Source organism: Castanea sativa, chromosome 12, assembly GCF_040712315.1.
Source record: "Castanea sativa cultivar Marrone di Chiusa Pesio chromosome 12, ASM4071231v1".
Taxonomy (NCBI): Eukaryota; Viridiplantae; Streptophyta; class Magnoliopsida; order Fagales; family Fagaceae; genus Castanea; species Castanea sativa.
The window spans coordinates 10346670-10370369 of NC_134024.1; the positions used below are offsets into that span (position 1 = coordinate 10346670).

Consider the following 23700-nt stretch of genomic DNA (forward strand, 5'->3'; position numbering starts at 1 on the left):
TTAAAAACACTCAAACAACATTACTCAAACTCCTCTACCAAACGACTCCTAAAGTTGTTTGGCTAGGCAATAAAATAACCATTTGTACTGCATTCCTACCTTATATGTCACCCTTTGGTGTGTATGGAATCACATAAATGGCATAGTCTTCGAAGGGAAATTACCCAATACAAAGGAGATTATGCTAACCTCAACTGCTTTAACTCACAGGTACAATAATGCAGCTTTTATTGAAAATCATACAGGTTAAGAACAAGCAACAAAGGGAGACATTCAGCATTTTACTCCTGCCTGGCCTTACCAAGAAGATTGGCAATTGTTGTATCAAGTTGAAATTTCCAGAAAAGTGATTAGAGGAAGAAGAGGAGCTGCCTTGATAGGCTAATCAAAGGAAGGATGCCAGCTCGTCAGAAAAGCCTTTCTCACAGCATTCCAAGATCCTAAGAAAACAAAGTTTGTTGCAATCCGTGTAGCGCTCCTCTACATATCTCATTTGGGTCTTCAAAGAGTGGTGATCCTAACTGGTAGTAAGGAAATCCAACTCTTTTGGAGGTCTAAGAGTTATTGGCCTGGGTGGATTGAAACCTTATAGACTAGAAGATTACGTAATATTATTAAGTAATACTCTATACTAATTGTTTTTTTGAGAACTCTGTAGTAACTGAATGCAGGGAACTTGCTAATATGATAGCAAGACAGACCTCAAATTTTGTGATGTAATCTCTTTGTCTGGTATCAATTATATATATAAAAGGAGTGGTATACATGTATATTTATCATTTTATGATAAATATACACGCACAGCCAGCTATTTGATCATGTTCTGACAGTGCTGTGAATTATGATGCACCAATATAGCTAAATAAAATTCAACAATGGAAATTGGAAACAGTACTCGTCACCACAAAAAAAAAAAAAAACAATGGAAACAGTAGCAAAGAAAAAAGTCTAATTAAGAACAATGGAATAGCTCACCGAGTTATTAGCTGAGCGAACTCATGTTAGTTTTGCCTCCACAACTCAGCCAACTTTGCCAATGCAACATGAGAGGAACCACCCTCTTTCACAGCAGTCACAGCTTCATCTCTCAAACCCGAAACGCTTTCTCTCACCTCTGTTCCCAATTCCGAGTCCATTAACTCCTTCACTCGCTTCTCCAACTCAGCTGCACTCACCAACCCATCTTCTGACTCGTTTAACCCCAAAGCTAACTTGATTTCCTCCACCAAAACCACCCTATTCAACCTTTGCTCTGCATACAGTGGCCAACCAACCATTGGCACTCCACCCCACACTGCTTCAAGCACTGAGTTCCACCCACAGTGAGTCACGAACCCACCCACTGAGTCATGACTTAACACTGCCACCTGTGGAGCCCATTGTTTCACCACAACACCCTTCTCCTTGGTCCTTTCCAAGAAACCCTTTGGCAATAACTCATCCAAGTTAGGATCTTTTTCATTATCTGGTGGTGGATTTCTTAGCACCCACAAGAACCTCTGACCACTATTTTCTAACCCCACCGCTATTTCTTTCAACTGCTTAGCCGAAAACAATCCCAAGCTTCCAAAACATAGAAACACAACGCTTCGACTCGGTTGCGAGTTTAGCCAATTCAAACACTCGTCCTCTTCTCCATCTTGATTGCTTTCTGATAACAAAGGTCCAATACAGAAAATTGGTGGAGTTGGTCTCTCTAGGACACATAGTCCACCCGAGATTGCCTTGATAGCTTTTGTTTCCAGCAAGTCAAACGTGTTTACAAGAAGTCCATTTGATTTGGCCATGTGGTTTGCCGCGTTTAAAGAATAGTGGAACTCTTTAGAAGTACGATCTTTCCAAGGTTCGGGCAAGTCTGAAGGCTGGATAGGCGGTAAGCCAGGAATATCAAGAAGCGTATTACCGAGATCTTTCAAGCTTTTATCCACTTTCTTATGCAAAGTGGGGCGGTATAGTAATGCGGCTAGGTAACTTGCGCCACTTGTGAAGAAATAGTAAGTGGGGATGTCAAGGTTTGTGGCCACTTCAAAAGCAGCATCACAGAAGAAATCAATGATAAAGGCTTTGAGTTTGGAGGTTTGGGAAATAGTTTTGAGGATTTGGTGGAGATTTTGGTTGTTGAATCGTGGGATTAAGTAGTTGAGTTCTACTAAGGAAGAAGTACTCGGTGGGACTTCTGAGATAGGTGGGAGGTGATGGAAGCTGATAGATGGGGTGGTGGAGTTGACGGTGGTGATGTATTTGGTGGTAGAGCTGGCAACATAATTTGGTGCAGTGGGTTTGGTATTTGTGTTTGGTTCGCTTAAGATGAGGATTGTGATGGAGAGAGAAGGGTGATGTTTGAGTATGAGCTTGCCAAGTTCTACCATGGAGATCAGATGGCCTCTGCCTGGAGAAGGGTATAGAACTATGGCATCCTCCATTTTCACAAACAAGAGAACAATGGCGCAGTGGCTTTCAAAGGCTTATGAACTGTCACAATTTGCATACAAACTTCAATAGATTACGAGTTCTGTCCCACATGGCCACGTTGAGACGAGGTGCAATATGGCAGGAGGTTGTACCTAAAAGTTTAAAAAAAAAAAAAAGTGAAAAGACTTTGTGTGGACCAAAATTGGAAATTAACTTGTTTGCCAAACAATATAATTAGTAGGTACTATTACAAAACTATAATTTTTACTAACATCTCGAGTTTCAAAGACTCGATTTTAGGCCTATAAATCGAGTCTCAAAAACTCGATTTCAGTGTTCTGATCACGTCTGATTTAGCGTATTTTTCACATGACGTTTACCTCAAAATTAAGTCTTTAAAACTCGATTTATAAGCTAAAAAAAATTTAAGTCTAAGTCATGTACAAGCCATTCTCAGAAATACCCAATTTTTTTTTAAGAAATCCCAGAAATACAACAATCCCAGCACAATGAAGCACATTCGCTATTTATTCAACAATGAAACAAATTTTCTGGGTTTTTCTATTTTGACTAAAAACTGAACTTGAAAACCCAAATCAAATCAGAGAGAGAAAGAATCCGAGGAGACCCAGATTAGATTGAATTCTTAGAGACCTAGATTAGATAGGAGAGAGAACTCACCCATAGCATAGCAGCCACCCCCACCACCTAAAATCCAACAACACTACCACCGCCAAATCCATACCCACAAACCCAAACAGACCAGACTCCGCCACCACGCCAATCCCCACAAACCCACACCCTCTATGCCGATCTGGGAGAGATGGACTGAGACAAAGAAATGAGAGAACAAAACAGAGAGTGGGGAGATCCGAGACGCGAGATCTGGAATCGGATCCAAAACCCGAGATGATTAGATGGAGATCTGAATCGGAGCAAAGCTCGTCGAAGCTCTCCGCCAAGTCCGCTGCAATTCCTCCTCCTCGCCGTCGTTAGCCAAGCTCTCCTCCTCCTCCCCCGTAGGACGACACCGCGAGATCCGAGAAGCGACGAACTGAGTTCTTGTTGTATCGGCCCCATGACCACACATGGCCCACGCCGAGCTAAAGCCACCCACGTTGGTCTGAAGCCACCTACGCCAACTTGAAACCCACCCACCCATGGTCCCACGCTGATCTAAAGCCACCCACTCCGATCTGGTTTTTTTTTCTCTCTCTTTCTTCTCTGATGAGAAGGTATAAAGCGTGTTTTAAGGGTTATAAATTGAGTCTTAGAGACTCAATTTGCAGGTGAACGCCACCTGAAAAAAATGCTACATCAAACCTGATCAAAACATGAAAATCAACCCTCAAAAACTTGTTTTTTAAACCCAAAATCAAATCTTTTAAACTTGAGATATTAGTAGAAAATATAGTTTTGTAACAGTGTCTACTAAATATATTGTTTGACAAACAAAATTAATTTTCAATTTTAACCCTTTGTGAAAAAAAGTTGATGAATTGCACCGATCCTAGAGCATCTTTTCCTTAATGGCCTGTCACTTCGGCATTTATAACTTTATATGTTGATTTTTCTTCTGATACTTCAATGACCAAGCCGAAAGTGGAGAAGGGGACAAAATTTACGGAAGTTATTTGTAAACGAAAAAATGAGTTTGTATTACATATTTGTATCTACTCTCTCCAATGGGGGGTGGGTCCAACTTTTGATTGGGAGGTTGCTATTTTAGTTTGTTGAAGTCGTGCAAAGAGGCCAAGAGAAATCTTGCATAAAACTTCGGATGGGAGAATTTGTGGAATGAGATTAGAGAATAAAAAAGAGAAATTCCAACTCAAATCACAATATATATATATATATATATATATATATATATATATATATATATATATATATATATATTGTGTAGCTAGCTAAAATGTTTCTGGAGAGTCTTCGTGGAAAGTGATGATGTGCTGAAATCGTCGGTAAGTTGTAGGCTTCAAGTCACTTCAATAGGTACTTATGAACAAGAACAAAAGGACCAAACAAAAGGGATCGGCGTAGTACTGGCTAAAAACCCTTTAAAGGTCAAATTAGTGAATGAGAAGTCTCTATGAATTCTATAGTGGGAGAGCTAGAGAATTTTTGCATACCTATGAAAAGCAGTGGTCTAGTGCTTATATAGTGATAAGCGGTGAATCGAAACCCCTTCAAAGTAGGGATTTTTCCTTGTTGAGGGAGTTTGGCATCTTAGGGTTTTCAAGATTTCAAGGTACCTTTCTATATGAGTGGCACTGGTAAGTAATGGGCTTCATCTCATGTGTCACGCAAGATGTTTACATGTATAGATATTCGTGGGGATCAAGGAAAAGCATGCTTGGACCCGTTGGCCTTGTTATCCCATTGGTGGGATGACCCCGTCAGCCTTCTCACCCTGTCCAAGGGCTCCCTGTTGTCTTACAGAAGAGTTCGTCAGCTTCCATAAAGTTGTCGTTGCTCTAGCTGTCGTCGCCTTAAGTCTTTACCGTCTGCTTCCATAGAGCTGACAGACCCGTTGGTACCATCGATTTCTTTGAGTGACGTGTTCGGGGATATTTATTTTTGTCGAAAATTACCCTATCAGAAAGCATAAAGATTGTAAATACATAAAAGAGCAAAATATTTTTTGTGATGTATAAATTCCTTGTAATTTCATTTTACCTTGTCTATTTTGTGTAATTTTATTATACTTAAGGTTGCGTGAAATGGTCTTTGAAAAAATATTTCTACACAAAATTGACTATAAACACTAAAATAGATTTGTGAAAGTTCTTACAAATATGCAATAGGAAAAAAGAAAAGAAATAAATAGAATATGAGAAAACAATCACGCATAAGATAAAAAACATAAAAATTTGCATGATTCAATAATAACTCACGTCCTCATGACAAAAAGGTATGAATCCACGTAATATCTAAATTAGATTACAAAATGTTTTTATATAATCAAAATGCCTTTCACAAATAACAAGAAGCTCTCTAAGCTTTTTTTTTTTTTTTTTTTTTTTTTCTTTCTTATGGTATCTTTTAGTCTCTAGTCCTTTACAAGTTGGTCTGAGCATTCACATTGGGCATTGTAAATGGTATATATAGGAAAATTTTAGCATTAAAGGCTGATACTAGGTATCATCACACTCCTAGATATATAGGTGATTGAGAAATGCATAAATATTGTTAGACAAACACAAAAGACCTTGAATTGGGATGAAGAGTAAGTTTTGACATTAAATCAAAAAAAGAAAACAAGAAAAAAAGCCTTAGGGCGTGTGGATAGCGCTTGCATAAAATAAGAAATTGCTCGCGTTGTATCATAACCATACCCATGTCCATACTTCCTAGTTTGCAAGATAAATTGGAATGACTGAAACTCTATATCTAATTAGACTCAATGAACACGGGTGAAATCTATGATTGACAAAATGGCACTCTTCATTTTTTTTTTTTTAATAAATGAATTATTTGTTTATCTATCAAGTCAGTTTAAGTTTTCTCCCCATGTCCATACTTCCTAGTTTGAAAGATAAATTGGAATGACTGAAACTCTATATCTAATTAGACTCAATGAACACGGGTGAAATCTATGATTGACAAAATGGCACTCTTCATTTTTTTTTAATAAATGAATTATTTGTTTATTTATCAAGTCAGTTTAAGTTTTTCTATTTTTTCCGAGGTAGAGATGTAGACATTAAGCGACCATTGTTAGGATGTACCAAAGACAAGATGGACCACACAATACCATTTCACAGATGGCAACTCAGGAAAATTATTTTACAAAAGGTGAAAAACTCACCAATGATAAGCTTTTTTTTTTTTTTTTGCTTGTAAGAACTAAATTAATGTACAAAACTATTCCAAGTTATTAACGGTTTAAGAGAGTGTTTGGTATTATTGTTTAAACAATAATTTTTAATATTTAAATAATATTACACGTATTTCTATATATTTTTTTATCTACACGTATATTCATAAATCAACAACAACATTACTATAAATTTCTAACCAACACAATTAAAAACACCAAATTTGAGCACATCAGCCTTTTGACCCATTGCTGATAATCATTCCCAGTGCGCAAAACCAAAGTCCCCCAAACACTGAACTAACATCAAGAAAGACACTACGCCAAGCAATGGGCATTTTACTCAATTTGGTGATTTATCATTTTTTATTGTTACAACAAACATACCTCTGTGTGTGTGCATCACTAATGCCACCATTATGAAAACTTTGTAAATGACTTGTCTAGCAAGCAATCAAATTGTTTCAGAACGAGTTACAGTTTTTGGGCTGATGAGTTAATGGGGTTGGCCTCACCACAGAAAAATTTCAGTCACATTTCAGAAACAGGGGAACAGAAAACCAAATTATCAATGGTACAATGAGATCAACTTAAGAAAAATGAGTCATATATATCACACCAAAAAAAGAGTCACTCCATGCAAGGGAGAACCCAAGAAGAGGACTATAAAAATAAAACATTGCCAAAAAAATATCTACAAACAAAAAGAACTTAGATTGGTCAAGTATCTATAACCTATAGGGTATTTCACTGAGTCTGAATGGACCTTGCTTAAGCTAAGAATTCAAACATTACTGCACCCCGAAACTCTTGCCTATTTGGATGCCCCATATTGTTCATCAGGTAAAAGGACACAAGTCTTGAGCGGAAAAATATTAATAATAACATTCTATCTTTTATAAAAAAAAAAAAAAAAAAAATGTAATGGTTCAATCCAGGGCTGGCATAATTACACTATCTTTTGAATAGTATCGTATTTTATGTTTAAATTTATAACAACTGTTCAATTTTTTTAAAATTTTTTATTCAGAATGCTATTTTGCAAAAGCACTACAATTAGTAAATTATTGACATCATCTTATGTTATTCTAATCGTATTATATATTTAAGCTGATGAATTTCTTATATATTGCACGAGTTAGTAACTAGTTGTTAAAATAAAAGAGACATTAAGTTTTTCTATCATAATATTTATCTAGAAGGCTGTTGAAATAATTTATCCCAATTTTAGTTTTTACCAATTATTTTCAAGGAAAGTACCGAATTATAAAATGGATTAAAGTGAAAACAAACGGACGCCATTTTCAACTACAAAAAGTTATCATCCTCTGAAAGGGATAAAAATAGGAGACAGATATTTCTGTTGAACTTGAATGGACGAAGAGGAAGAAGACGGATTGACATCGTAGTTGACGCGAACAAGACGGTTGAATTTTATTGAGTATCCGTCATATATGAATTAGTTATAAACTCTTCATTGTATGGCGCTTGATATGTTTGAATCGACTTTTGCTTTATCTCCACGCAAGCGTGTACACTTGAACTTCTTGCATCACACATTTGAGAAGACCCCTACATGGAAAAGAACTCTAGAAGGAAGTTGTATCCTAAAAGGAAAGGCAATTCTACGCCAATATAAATACCTCAGAAACCCTAGATATCAAGGTACGTACAATTGACTCAACTCTAACACTCTAGGGTTGTAAAGAAATTCTAACTTGACATTCGGAGGGTTTTTGGTCGGCACCACACCGGTGCTCTCTTTTAGGTCTCTTTGTTTTCTCTTTGCAGGTGTTGACTCGAGTTGGAGAGTGCTTGCAACTTATTGGTGATTTTTTCGGCATCATTAATTAGCGCCATCTGTGGGAAAAATCGAGAGCGTAGGGAAGACTATTCAGCCTTTGCTCTATTCCTAAGACAAAAAGTTGCATGGTACTCACCAGATCGATGGCGACAATCAACAATCAAGGCGAAGAACAGCACGCTACATCGCTAGAAAGGCAAGTCCAAACGCTTGCAGCGGCTGTTGAGCACCTCACTAAGCAGAATCATGATTTAGAAGAGCAACTACGACAAAGGAATGCACATCAAAGTGCACTAGAGGAAGACCAGGAAGTCGTGAGCCCGGAGGGGAGGAACGTTGTCGGGCCTGAAGGTAGCACTGCACCAACTAGGCCGGAGCGGCCGGAGACAAACCCGCCGTCCGTCTCGGACTCCCTACCACCTCACATCGCAGCTGAGATGCAACAGATGAGGGAACGTATGGACGTGATGATGAGTGCCCTGAGGGGACGGATATCTAGCGACTTGGACGACTTAGTCCACAGAACAGATTCGCCGTTCACAACGCCCGTGACTTCGTGCCCCCTTCCTCCAAAATTTCGCATGCCAAACATCGAGAACTATGACGGATCCAAGGACCCTTTGGATCACTTGAAATCTTTCAAGACCCTGATGCATCTTCAGGGCGTGCCAGACGAAGTCATGTGCAGGGCTTTCCTCACCACGTTGAAAGGACCTGCAAGGGACTGGTACAGTAGGCTAGCGCTTAACTCCATCAGCACTTTTAAGGAACTAGGCGTGCAGTTTGTATCCCACTTCATTAGGAGTCACCGGCATAAGAAATCCACTGTGTGTTTGTTGAACATCAGGCAGCGAGAAGGCGAGACCTTGAGATCATACCTCGACTGATTCAACAAAGAATCCCTCCAGATAGACGAGGCTGATGACAAGATACTCGTGGCAGCATTCACGAACGGGCTATGGAAGGGTAAGTTCCTGTTCTCTTTATACAAGAATGACCCAAAGACTATGTCCGACGTGTATTACAGGGCGACAAAGTATATGAATGTAGAGGACGTCTTGCTCTCTAGAGAGGACAAGCCCAAGAAGAGGGAAAGGCCGGAAGATATGCAACCAGACAAGGGGCACAAAAGGGCAAGAACCTTAGAACGACGGGAGGATCGGCGACCCAAGCCGCCTACAGGAAGGTTTACAAACTTCACCCCCCTCACCGCCCCAATTGACCAGGTGTTGATGCAAATTAAGGACGAAGGAACTTTGTCGTTCCCTGGCAAGCTAAAGGGAGATCCTAATAAGAGGCCAAGAGACTGCCGCTTTCATGGCGATCATGGTCACGATACGGCAGACTGTTATGACTTGAAACAGCAAATTGAAGCCCTCATTAGGCAAGGTAGGTTGCAGAGGTTCGTCAAGAAGGAGAGAACGGATCAAAACCATGAACAAAATCCCCGACGGGAAAACGAACGTCCCAGACCACCGGTAGCAAACATACGGATGATAATAGGGGGCAGTACTTCAGCAGGGTCGTCTAAAAAGGCCAGAAAGACCTATTTACGGACGGTACAAAGCGTCCAGTCGACGGGCTCCTCACCAGAAGGAACACGACAGAACAGCTCCAGCATGGAGTTTTTGGAAAAAGAGGCCCGGCGCCTTCACCACCCCCATGACGACGCGCTCGTGGTTAGCATACAGGCAGGGGACTTCAACATCCACCGAGTTTTGGTGGACAACGGGAGCTCAGTAGATATCCTTCACTACCCCGCGTTCTAGCAGATGGGGATTGCTAAAGAGCGCCTGATCCCGGCATGCACGCCTCTCGTTGGCTTTGGAGGAACCCAGGTCTATCCTTTAGGATTCGTCACGTTGGCGGTGACTGTAGGAGACTACCCGCAGCAAATAATCAAGGATGTTTCCTTTCTCGTGGTTGATTACTCCTCAGCATATAACACCATACTCGGACGACCCACTCTCAATGCATGGAAGACCGTCACCTCTACCTACCATCTGATGATCAAGTTTCCCACCGAATACGGAGTTGGAGAACTACGCGGAAATCAGGTGGCTGCGCGGGAATGTTACGTTGCCATGATGGAGATGGATGACCACGTACAGGCAATGAACATCGAGGAACAGAGAACAGTAGCAGAACCCGTGGAGGAATTGGAAGAGGTACGACTGGATGATTCTAGGCCCGACCGGACCACTAGGATCGGAACCTCAGTCGACCAAACGATTCGACATGCGCTCCTGTTATTCCTCAAAAAGAACCAAGACGTGTTTGCATGGAGCCATGACGACATGCCGGGAATAGATTCAACAATCATAGTTCACAAATTGAACGTATCACCTTCTTCCTCTCCAGTTCGACAAAAGAAGCGTGTGTTCGCCCCCGAACGGGATCGAGCCGTAGCAGAGGAAGTACAGAAGCTACGAGAAGCAAACTTCATAAGGGAGGTGTACTACCCTGATTGGCTGGCAAATGTGGTAATGGTCAAGAAATCAAACGGGAAGTGGAGAATGTGTGTTGACTTCACAGATCTGAATAGAGCATGCCCTAAAGACAGTTACCCACTCCCGCACATTGACACCTTAGTAGACTCCACCGCAAGACATGAACTGTTGAGCTTCATGGACGCCATCTTAGGGTATAATCAAATTAAATTGGATAAAACTGATCAAGAGAACACATCATTTGTGACAAGCCAGGGGCTTTTTTGGTACAAGGTGATGCCGTTCGGGCTCAAGAACGCAGGAGCCACGTATCAACGATTAATGAACAAAATGTTCACGCACCAAATTGGCAGAAACGTCCAGGTTTACGTAGTTGATATGTTGGTGAAAAGCGCAAAGGTGTCTGATCATCTGAGGGACCTCCAGGAGACTTTCAACACTCTTCAGACGTATAAAATGAAGCTGAATCCAAGCAAATGCGCATTCGGAGTTATCACTGGAAAATTCTTAGGATTTATGGTGTCCCAGCGGGGCATTGAAGTCAACCCAGAGAAAGTAAAAGCGATTATGGAGTTATCTCCTCCGAGGACGGTAAAGGAAATGCAAAGCCTGACAGGGAAGATAGCAGCCTTAAATAGGTTCGTATCGAGAGCGACGGACAAGTGTCTCCCTTTCTTCAGAACACTAAGGAGATCTTTCGAGTGGACGGACGAATGCCAAAGGGCATTTGAGGAGCTGAAGGCATATCTCTCTGCCCCGCCATTACTTAGTCCGTCCATGCCGGGGGAGGAATTGTTCCTGTACCTTGCCGTCTCATCAGCAGTGGTAAGTGTAGCTCTCATCAGAGAGGAAGGGAAGATAAAAAAGCCCGTGCACTTTATCAGCTGGGCGCTAAGAGGTGCAGAGGAAAGATACCCACGGATGGAGAAACTCGCTTTCGCTCTTGTGACTACAGCTCGAAAACTCAAGCCCTATTTTCAAGCACATACCATAAAAGTCCTGACGGATCAGCCTTTGCGGAGAGCAATGAACAATCCTAAAACTGCGGGACAGATGGCTTTGTGGGCTATCGAGCTGAGTGAGTACGATATCCAATACCAGCCATGAACAGCTGTGAAAGGACAGATACTGGCAGACTTCATTGCGGAATTCACTACACCTGAGGAGCAGGGGGCAGAAGAGACGCTCACATGGAGAATTCACACAGACGGATCTTCTAACAAGCATGCGGGAGGAATCGGGGTTGTACTCCACACCCCGGAAGGAGATAAGATCGAATGCATGATCCGTCTGGAATTCACCACTACAAATAACGAAGCAGAGTATGAGGCCCTGGTGGCAGGATTGGAACTTGCGATAGCGGCTGAGGCTAGGAAGGCGGTGGTCTACTCCGATTCTCAAATCGTAGCCAGTCAAGTTAATGGGAGCTATGATTGTAGGAATGAACGAATGAGAAGGTACCTCGGGGAAGTGAAGGGTCGAACGAGTGACCTCCAATTCACGATAGTTCAGATCCCAAGAGAAGAGAACCAAGAGGCAGATCGACTCGCAAAGGCTGCTTCGGCCGAACCTATGATCGCCCCAAAACAGGTATTGTCCTTCATCCAACAGTCATCGCTATTAGACAACGTTAGAATGCAGGAAGTAAGCGCTAAAGACGATTGGACGGTTCCAATTATGACGTACCTCAAAAGCTGCAAGTTGCTAGATAGCAAAGAAGACGCAGGGAAATTGAAGGTTAAGGCTGCCCGGTTCATCCTGATTAAAGACGTCCTCTACAAAAGAGGATTCTCCCGACCATACCTAAGATGCCTTGGCCGTGAGGAAGCAGACTACGTGATGAGGGAGGTTCATGAAATAATTTGTGGGAACCACTCTGGATCAAGGTCTTTGGTGCACAAGCTACTCCGAACGGGATATTACTGGCCGACAATGTAAAAGGACGCCCATATGTACGTCAGAGCCTGCGACAAGTGTCAACGGTTTGGCAATCTCATTAAACGGCCAATGGAGGAACTCACACCTATGACGGCTCCATGGCCGTTCGCACAGTGGGGATTGGACATCAAGGGTCCATTCCCAATAGCGGCAAGACAACTGAAGTTCTTGGTGGTTGGTATTGACTACTTCACCAAATGGGTGGAGGCAGAAGCTCTCGCTACTATCACAGAGAAAAACATTCGCAGCTTTGTATGGAGAAGTATTATTTGCAGATATGGGATTCCAAGAGTGCTCGTTTCAGATAACGGGAAGCAATTCGACAACGATGCATTCCGGGACTTCTGTTCTCAGCTGGGAATCAAAAATCACTACTCGTCACCCGCCCACCCACAGGCCAACGGACAGGTTGAAGTCACGAACCGGTCCTTGTTAAAGATTATCAAGACCCGGCTCGAGGGGGCAAAGGGCATATGGCCGGACGAACTACCAAGTGTTCTATGGGCGTACAGGACAACGGCAAGAACGCCAATAGGAGAGACACCGTTTCGATTGGCGTACAGTATGGAGGCCCTCATACCGACAGAAGTGGGATTAACAAGCTACCTCGTGGAAAGCTATGACGGAAGCAAGAATAATGAAGCATTGCGTCTAGAGCTTGACCTTATAGATAAGGTCAGGGCAGCAGCAGCACAGAGACTGGCACGGTACTAGGACATGATGGCAAAACACTACAACTCCAAGGTCCGGCACTGGGACTTCCAGGTGGGAGATCTGGTATTATGAAAAGTGCTTGGCGCTACGAAGGATGCATCCCTGGGAAAGCTGGGTCCTAACTGGGAAGGCCCGTACAGAATTATCTCATGGCATAGGAAAGAAACGTACTACTTGGAGACGTTAGACGGAAGGAGATTGGGCCATCCCTGGAACATGGAGCACCTAAAAAAGTACTACCAGTAGTGCAGCAGGCATAAGACAATGTCTACCGCCTTATTTTCAGTTTAATTTTAAATAGTCATAGTTTTTACTTATTAGAACCCAAGTTTTCTTTTCCATTAGCAATATGGTCTGTTGAACTGATATAATGAGAGGAATTTTTATTTGGAAAATATGAAATGCATGGTGTTGAAATTCTACAAGTCCACAAAGTGGACGGATCATCCAAATGATGGAAATGCTACAAGTCCACAAAGTGGACGAATCATCCAAAGGATGGAAATGCTACAAGTCCACAAAGTGGATGGATCATCCAAAGGATGAAAAACCTACATGTCCACAAAGTGGACGGATCATCCCAAAGGGATAAAAACCTACAAGTCCACAAAGTGGACGGATCATCCCAAAGGGATAAAGACCTACAAGTCCACAAAGTGGACAAGTCCACAAAGTGGACGGATCATCCCAAAGGGATAAAGACCCACAAGTCCACAAAGTGGACGGATCATCCCAAAGGGATAAAAACCTACAAGTCCGCAAAGTGGACGGATCATCCCAAAGGGATAAAAACCTGGTCCACAAAATGGACGGATCATTCCAAAAGGATAAAAACCTGGTTCACAAAGTAGACGGGTCTCGAAAATACATATGAAAGTCCAGCCCAAATAAAGGACGGACATCTAAATTTCCTCACAGTAGACGGGATTAACGTACATATAATGTGCGACGGAGAATAAGCAAGCAAATAGGCAATAAAAGATTCGAAAAGTTAAATTGTATGATTACAAACGACGGTTCAACAAGTTCGCTTACAACGGTAAGAATTTTTACAAAAAAAAAAAAAAAAATATATATATATATATATATATATATATAGTACTACTCATTCTTCGGCGAAGAGTTCTCAATCATCTGATCGTCGTCTGGTTGACTAGGAGGAAGAGCTTGACCTTCGTCAGTTGGAGCAGTGACGGCAAACACTTCGTCGATGCTTTCTGACCGGACGGATTATGCAAGTGTTTGCCCTTGAGCTTCAATTGAAATATGGGATACGTCCAGATCAGGATACGACGACTTCACCTGACGGATGGCGTCGTCGAATCCGTCAGCAAAGGAGCTCCCAAGCTTTGTCAGAAGGAGGTCGGAGTCGCGATATTCCTGGACGGCTATCTCTTTCGCATTGTGGAGTTTAGTCTTTGTCTACGTCAACTCCTTCTCCTTGTCCTTCAAAATTTCGCGCAAGTGCTCATTCTCCTTTTCCACCTCACCTCTGACCTGCTCCGAGCATTTGAGCTTTCTGTCCATGTTGATCTTGTAGGTCTTCAGCTCATGAAGCTCATCCTCCATCATCTTGTTCTTCTTTCTCAGACGGTCCATGGTTGTCTCGTGATTGAGACAATGGCCAAATAACCCTTTCATCATCAGCATGGCCTGGAAGCAAAATACAACGTTATGTTAATGACGGGTGAGAAAGAACTTAACAGAACTAGAGGACGGATTCAAAGTTACCTGTGCAATGGTGAAGAGGCCCGTCTCTCCCATCGCCTTCGTCGCATGGTTGCCGAGGTCCTCGTAATCGTCAGCTGTCAGGATAGACGAAAGCTCTTCAAGGGCATAACTTGAGTCTTCCCGAAAGAGAACGGGTGGTTTCGCCCCGGTAGGAACGAGACCCTTCATCAAGCCTTTGCCCTTTCCATGCTTGACGTGTGTTTTTTCGGCTTCCAATGCCACGACGGGCTCTGGTGTGGACTTTTGTTTCTTTGGAGGACGGTCCGCTTTTTCTGGTTGAGTCCGTTTTGACGGAACAGGTGGAGCCGTCCCCTTTGTTTGACCCACCTCCTGCTTTTTCTTCGCTGCCTGTTGTTTGATGAAGGCCCTCCTCTTGGCAGCGTCCATCTCTGTAAATCAAAGACGGATGTGAAAGGCAAAGTTAAAAATACACTTAAAGAAGACGGAGATGGTTGCGATGGACTTACGTTTTCGAACTCTGTTGTCGTACCGACGGGCGGAAGATGAAGGTTCGGGTCCGTCACAATACCAATGTAGCGTATCAAGGGTGACGATTTGTGCGCACGTCCTCTCTTGCAGTTTCGTCTTGTTGAAAATTTTCTCCAGAAAACTCCACTGCTCTAAGTTAACTTGTGGACGGACTCGAGCTGCAAAAAAGACGGTTAGACCTTAAAAAAATAAAATAGCTTCCAAAGATCAATTTGACGGAAACAAAAGCAATGGCATACCCGACGGAGGCATTATGCCCCATGTAGTGTCGACGGGCATGTATGTTCTATCCCCTGGACGACACATCCATTCGTCCTCCTCCAAAAAGAAGTACCGCCTCTTCCAGTCTCTATTTGAGTCCAGTGTATCACTGACGAGCCTCAACAATGGGCTTCTAGCAACAAAACTCTACATCCCTTTTGACTTGACGATCTCTGTCGGACGATAACAGTGGAAGAATTCTTCCACCGTCAGCCTTTGAGCACCGTCAGACATTGCCCCATACAAAACTTCTACCCCAATGAATACTCTTTAGGCGTTTGGGGAGATCTGGGTGACAGATAGTCTGAGATATTGAAGAAGATGACGGTGGAGAGAACTCAATGGAAATCTGAGCCCCGCCTTTAAGGCTTGCTCATAGATCCCAACACCATCGACTCCCCTGTAGTAACATTTTTCGGACTTTTGGGGAAGACGTAGACGGATGTTATCTGGTATTTGATACTTGGTTCTAAGTGTTCTGAGGTGGGATTCGGTGATTGTGGACCTAAAATCATTTACCGTCCAAAGGGTTAGCATGAAGAACTCTCTCAGACCGTCCGGTCCAATCGTAGATTGAACGGGGGGATCCACACCATCTAAATCACTACTCGATGACTCTGAACTATCCGTCTCCAGACCTTCGTCTAGGGAAGAAGAGGTACTGGACGGATTCCTTTCTTCACTTGAAGTGTCAGGATCTCTTGGACCTGATGGGAATCTTTCATCGTAGCCTGCCCCGTCGCGGACAAACGACTGATTACTTAACGCACTAGACATGACCTACATTTATGACGGTATAACCTAAGACGCTGACGGGTCTAAAATGCATATATATATATATATATATATATATATATATATATATATACATAAACAATAAAATAAAGAAAAAAGACGGGAGAAGGGCTTGGAGTACATACCGGATCAAGATGGTTTCCAATGCGAGACGACGGATATAATAGCTGGACGACAAGAATGCACGGTAGCAATGACGGTGGCGCTCTGCTCACAAATTTTTGATAGGAAGAGAAAATGAAGGGAGAAATGGAAGGCTTTTATAGAACGAGGGGCACAGAATACGAAGCGACGTCTTGTTTTGGGGAAACTGCCAATCCATAAGGACCACGTGTCCTTCGCCAGAAATACAGGCCACGTGTCCACCGTCATGGTACACTAGGACCGTCCTATCTTAATATACTGCTTTATGGATCATTCCATGGATCTGTCATGTTTCAAAGACGGATCCAAGGACTAAAGGGGGCAACTGAAAGGGATAAAAATAGGAGACGTGTTGAACTTGAATGGACGGAGACGAAGAAGACGGATTGACATCGTAGTTGACGCGAACAAGATGGTTGAATTTTATTGAGTATCCGTCATATATGAATTAGTTATAAACTCTTCGTTGTATGGCGCTTGATATGTTTGAATCGACTTTTGTTTTATCTCCACGCAAGTGTGTACACTTGAACTTCTTGCATCACACGTTTGAGAAGACCCCTACATAGAAAAGAACTCTAGAAGGAAGTTGTATCCTAAAAGGAAAGGCAATTCTACGCCAATATAAATACCTCAGAAACCCTAGATATCAAGGTACGCACAATTGACTCAACTCTGGCACTCTAGGGTTGTAAAGAAATTCTAACTTGACCTTCGGAGGGTTTTTGGCCGGCACCACACCGGTGCTTTCTTTTAGGTCTCTTTGTTTTCTCTTTGCAAGTGTTGACTCGAGTTGGAGAGTGCTTGCAAATTATTGGTGATTTTTTCGGCATCATCATCCTCCTATTCACAACCATTGGGAAAACATCATTATAAAGAATCCTTTATTTATTTATTTATTTATTTTGATAATAAAAGAATTTGGATTATCAAAAAGAAAAAGAATGCACTTTGTTGTAGTGATATAACATGTTAGAAATTCAATTTTGGTTTTCTTTTTCTAAAGGAAAAAAAAAAGGTGGAGTTTAAGCTTGGTACGAATGTGATTGTTGTGACTGCATTTCAAGAATATGACCGGATTTCAATTTTCAAATGTCTATCTTAACTTCAGAGTGTAATCCATTTAGTTTTGGATAACATCAATCAACATGAAGTTGACGACATACTACATACCAACGTAAAGGACCCGCAAGCTCTCACCATGCGGATAATAGATTTCAGTTCAGCTTGAGTTTGTGGTCAGCTTTGTTTATATTGCAAATCTGATTTAATGAAATTAAATCTGATTGTTAGTGCTTTGATTACTCTCAACTTACACTATTTTTAATTCATTTTATGCCAAAAAGGATAGAAGAAAAAAAAGAGATAAAGAAAGTGATAGATTTGGTTGGTCTCCAAACTCATAAAGGTTCAAAATGCAAGTTCTCCTGCCAAACTTGTTTCACTAGTGCCACGTACCATGCACATATGCACTAAAATAATACCTCAATACTTTATTGAACACGATTAATGTAATGGTTTAATGCCGAAGTTAAATATGATGAATGAACTTGTAGCTTACCCTTTATTTTTTTGTTAGCATTATGGACAAATTTCTTATAAGGAAATCACTTTTATGGTAAAAATTTTCTTCTAAGCAAATTCGTATTCACTTGAATAATCTTCTTTTAGATCCTAGGCTATGAGAAAAAATCTCATATTTTCATCCTAATGATTGAGAGAAAATAAAATGAGCATATTTACAAAGATGTTCTTGTCAAACTCTTAGCCATGATTTCCCTAAAAAAGAAATTAGTGGAGCATTGCATTGATTTAATCCTAATTAGTTTAAAGAATACAAAATATTGGTTGGAACATATCATAAAAAAAGATGATGCATTTTTTTTTATATTGTTACTTATTTAGGCAAGATGTTGGTAATTGAAAGGGAAATCAGTAGTTTAATGATTATTTGGTTGTTTATATTGAAAAAGATGTGGTTGATAGCATTAATAATGAAGCTATCAGGCAACAATTTCAAAATATGAAAAACTTGTAGAAAGAAATTTTAAAACTTTATGTATATGCTACTGTTTATTTATGTCAATATATTCAAGTTTTATTTTATTTAAATTTTGTTTAATTTAAATTTCTTAATGACCACCCTAAACAAAATTTCTGGAGTCGTCACTGCAAAGCTAGCTTGGGATACAACATATGAGCTGAAAATGGATGCATTCAATTTATGTAACTGTGCCTGTTTTTTTGGTAGCCTTTTTTCATTTAACTGTAGTTGAGCTTCAGTCTAACTTAAATAAACTATAGCTTAATACATTATGCAATTTTTTTCCTTTTTTTAAATTTAGTAAATAATGGTTTTACTGCATAAATTAGTAGAAAAATAGACAAATGAGGAAGAGTTACTTAACCCAACATTCTTTTATTATATCCGAAACCCTCTAAATTTAAAATGAGTTACATAAGCAATTGTTTTATTTTATTCTAGTTATGATTGCAAGGAGATAGACATAGCAAAATGACTAGTGCTTCAAGGCACTTGCAAACAATTTTTTTCTAATTATCACCTCCAAATTCTTTTTGAAGCTCTTCAACCACATTTTTGTCGAGTTGGAAGGCCTTGGTGAGAACATTAGGATTAATAGGAGGATTGGATCCAAAGACAGCATCTGCTATTGTGATTACGCCTGCATTTTGGCTGCTTAAACCAGAAATGGCAATTGCATTAGTTTTTCCCACATTGAATTGGAAGTGAATGAGACCGATTGGAAAGACAAACACATCCCCCTTATTTAGAGTTTTGGTGAAGAGACGATTATCTGGGTTGGATGTTACAAAACCAACGAAGAGAGTACCCTCCAAGACTACTAGAATTTCAGTGCCGCGAGGGTGAGTATGGGGAGGATTTTCTCCATATGGTGCAAAGTCGATTCGAGCCAGGGATATGCCAAGAGTATTGAGGCCTGGTAATGTGTCTACATTCACGGTAGTGACGTTTGACCCAACTTTATTATTTGTGTTCCCAGCAACGTCCAATCCCTCGAAGAAGAAATCTTCAGCTTTGACAAGCTTTGGATCCTTGCAGAACTTTCCATTAACAAATACTGCATAAATGAATTTTTGTTATGGACACTTTCAAAAGAATACCTAAGACTTTGATTCAGAAAATAAAAAGGCTAGGTAGCTAATAATATTTCTTCCATTAATATTCTGGTTAGTGTAGATCCTTCACATGAGAAAAATAATGCAGAATCTTGAAAAAAGAAAAAGAAAAGTTTGTACCCGCTGATTTGGAGTAGTCTGAGTAGTCCTTAAGTGCAACACAGAAGTCCTGCAGGGGATCAGGGTCAGAGGCCGAGGCAAGAGAGAATGCCAATGCGAAGAGGGCAACAGTTACAATGTAAGCTTTCCTCATATTTCAGGCTTACTCTATCTTCTGTTCTATATATTTTTGCTTCGGATGAGGGATGAGAAATGTTGCATGGAAAGCATGTCTATTTATAGATAAGACACATTGAATAGGTCTATGGTTTTCCATATGTGAATGATATATAGACTTGTTCAGTCTTCGATTATTACCAATTCTTTTTGATTGCCAAATTATTCTTTAACTACTACCCTGTGCCTTAAAGTTTCAACGAATAAGACCAGTTCAATGAGAAAATATTACAATTCTATGTTACTACGGCACAACCAATAGTTTGAATTAGTATGCGTACTAAACCTGTACTTTGTTCTTACAATGTACTTCATCGCTCATCTCTGTTCACAATTGATCAAGCTCTGAACTAATTGAACACACCATGTCTTGTATGCAACTGATTGGATGTGTTGGTATTTCAAGGTGTTGTTAATAACTTAATACTTTGGTGGAAAGTTTGTGTGGCTTTTGTTTGCCAAAATTAAATAGAATGGTTGATAATTAATATTGTAGAACCAATAATTAGATGGATTCAAAGCTTCTAGTGTATTAGGTAACTGCTACAATCAACGTCCATATGAAGATAGTCTTTGACCATGGGAAAAAACTTAACCTTTCAAATGTGTTAGGTGAGGTCCATATTTTTAGGTTGGAAAAAGATGAACTACAGTAACAAATGAGAACCCAGTTTTTCTAGTTTAGTGTATAAAGATTGGTATTGTAACAATAAGACAACTAAATTTTTTATGTTGTTGCAACTAGACCTCTTCTTTGCAAATTTTTAATGATATGGAGCAAAAAGAGGTTAAATTGTAGATGTAGTTATGGGGGTTGTTAGGACATATTTATGTAATTAGCTAATCTTTTGACAAAATGCACTTTATTTGTAATTGAGTAGATTTAGGATGATTTTAGTACTTTAAGAAACAAGTGTTCAAGTTAAGCATTGAAGCCATGCAAGTCTAACCAAGAAACAAGTGAAGAAAGTGATGTTTATTAAAACTCGACAGAAGTCTCGACAGAATCCTTTTTATCGAGATTTAATGTTAAAGCACGACACAAGCTGTATCTGTCAAGAATTACAAAATCAGACTTTTCAGATCTGATTACATGCATATGCTTATGTATTTGTGTAGGGTTTCTTTTCTCACAACCCTAGACATATATAAGACTTATTTTAAAGGTCGTCGTAGAATGCACAACATATGCAAAGTGTATGAAAACAGAATACAAGCATATTACGACTAGTTCATCATTCTCTCTGTAGAAGCTACTGCGTTTTTACGCCTAGGGTTTTGTAACCAAGGAGCTTCCTGATCTTTATTGTTGAAGAAACTAAAGAACTTTGCAGCCAACAATCTTCCTCAAGTTGGTGAGTGAGTCACGTACTAGGATTTGTGCAAAGGAGTTAGTTATGTACGGTGACCCTTGCATCATTGGTTAGTCATGTATTGAGTTTCGTGCATTGAACGGAGAGATTGCCGCTACAATACAAGTCCAATTAGGTATTGGAGTAAGGGTTCAACTGTAGGTTGGTATTTCAGGATAGGCCATAGGGTTTGGTAAGATTCTTTATACTTGTAATCATTTGTGATTGATAATAGTGGATTATTGAGAGTGGTGATCTTAAATTCACCCGGTGATGTTTTGCCTCGGTAGTTTTACCCATTCGTAAATAAATCATCTAAATAAATCATCTGTGTCAAAGTCTATTTACCACATTGTCAAAGAAAAAATAAGGGGTGCTATTTGGTACATTAGCAGAGTTTATGTTCTAAAATAAAAGCACAAGGGCATAAAGGCATTTAACACAAAATGTTTAGTGATTTATCATTGCTGACGGTTAAGACAAACAAACCTATATATATATATATATATATATATATATATATATATATATATATATATATATATATATATATATATATAAATGTTTTTCTTTTATAAATCTAAATATGCATATATAAAAACTTATAAAGGTTCAAAATGCAAGTTCTCTGCGAAACTTGTTTCACTAGTGCCGCCATTATGAAAATTTTGTAAATGACTAACAGCACTAACTTGCGACCAGATTGTTTAGGAACGAGTTACAGTGGTTGAACTGAGAAGTCAAAGCTTTAATGGGCTAGGCCTCACCACAGAAAATTACAGTCACATAACGGAAACAGGGGGAACAAAAAACAATTTACCAATGGCACAATCAAATTCTCCCTAAGGCACATTGAAATCAACTTAAGAAAAGTGAGTCATATCACACCAAAAATGGAGCCACTCCCTCCAAGGGAGAATCCGATGGAGAAGGCAAAAAAAGAAAAAAAAAATGCCAAATATCTACAAACATGAAAGAATTGTGGAATCATCAACTGAATGCCCTTCATGCATCACACATGGGCCTTGCTTAGGCTAAGATTCATACGTTACTGTACCATTGCTCATGTAAATCGACACAAGTCTTGAGCAGAAAACCTTTGTCACAGAAGCAAAGCATAACCATTCAAAACCAAAATTATTGTCCAACTATCAAACTCAAAAAATACTAAGGACAAGTTAACAACAAAACCTACATAATTCAAACCTAGGCATTTTAAAGATAACTTTGACAACAGCCGTTCTTTTTTGAAGATGATGGAAGAAGCAGAACGGTGGGGGGAAGGCCAATGGGAGAGATGTTTGATGTAGTTATTGAACTTGGATAGAAATAGGAAATAGTGGAGAGACATGCAAGTTGTAGTTATTGACAATAGTTACATACCCACATTATGTGTGGGAATAAATAAAGTTTTCGTATTGTATAGAGTTTTCTCCAAAAAATTTTGAAGATAATTTGTTCCATCTAAAAGTTAAACAATTTTTATTCGATACGTTAGGCCTACTTTGGTCCAATTTAGTCCACTTGATCAGTTCTGGTCTCCCTTCAGTCCATTTTAGACTAATTGGGCCTTAAACTAGTTCTTTTTGTATGTTTTCTTTTTAAGTTTAGCTCAAAATTTCATTTTTTTTCTTAATTTTGCATTGAAGAGTATAAAATTTTATTATATTTGGGCTAAAATGTTTAGTTTTGAGTTAAAAATTCAATAAAATACTAAAATAGACATTGGAAATTAGAAATATGAGCCCTAAAAGTGCAATAAAAATGGTAAATATTAAAAAGTCTTATTCGGTCCACATTGTTTCTATTTGGCCCAATCAGTCCTCTTCGGTCCAATTTGGTCCTATTTAGTCCATTCTGTCCACAATAGTTCTATTTGGTCCAATTCAATTCATTAATTCTTATTCAGTCCACATCCGTCCATTCAGTCCACATTGGCTCTATTCAGTTCACATTGGTCCTATTCTGTCCACATCGGTCTCCATCCACTTTGGTTCTATTCGGTCTATTCTACCTACTTTAGTTCTATTTGGTCCTATTCAGTCCATTCTTTACACTTTGACCCACTTCAGTCCTATTTGGGAAATTCAGTCCATTCTTTACACTTTGACACACTTCAGTCCTATTTGGGAAATTCAGTCGACTTCGGTCCTATTCAGTCCATTTTGTCCACTTTGGTTCTTTTCAGTCCATTCTGTCCACTTCGCTCTTGTTCAGTCTACAGTAGTCCTAATTGGTCCACTTCCGTCCGATTTGATCTCGTTCTGTCCATTACTTCCACTTCGGTTTTATTTGGTCCATCTTGTTCCTATTTGGTCTATTCGGTTCTATTAAGTCCATTTAGTCTACTTTGTT

The 23700-nt window shown here is 40.0% G+C and overlaps 2 protein-coding genes across 3 annotated transcripts; both read right to left on the reverse strand.

Moving 5' to 3' along the window:
- On the reverse strand, nucleotides 1–2493 carry LOC142618735 (anthocyanidin 5,3-O-glucosyltransferase-like). Of its 2 annotated transcripts, none has more exons than XM_075791744.1 (2): nucleotides 976–2493; nucleotides 1–569 (listed from the first exon to the last, which is right to left on the reverse strand). In XM_075791744.1, the coding sequence occupies exon 1, from the start codon at nucleotides 2421–2423 to the stop codon at nucleotides 1002–1004; it is 1422 nt and encodes a 473-aa protein (XP_075647859.1). In that variant the 5' UTR covers nucleotides 2424–2493; the 3' UTR covers nucleotides 1–569; nucleotides 976–1001. The 2 variants fall into 2 exon arrangements, with proteins under 2 accessions (XP_075647859.1, XP_075647858.1); XM_075791743.1 differs by having other exon boundaries at nucleotides 1–593.
- Nucleotides 2494–18955: 16462 nt separating this feature from the next.
- Nucleotides 18956–20022, reverse strand: LOC142619048 (germin-like protein subfamily 1 member 14). The gene is made up of 2 exons (XM_075792124.1): nucleotides 19838–20022; nucleotides 18956–19659 (listed from the first exon to the last, which is right to left on the reverse strand). The coding sequence occupies exons 1-2, from the start codon at nucleotides 19968–19970 to the stop codon at nucleotides 19112–19114; spliced, it is 681 nt and encodes a 226-aa protein (XP_075648239.1). The 5' UTR covers nucleotides 19971–20022; the 3' UTR covers nucleotides 18956–19111.
- Between the last annotated feature and the right edge of the window lie 3678 nt (nucleotides 20023–23700).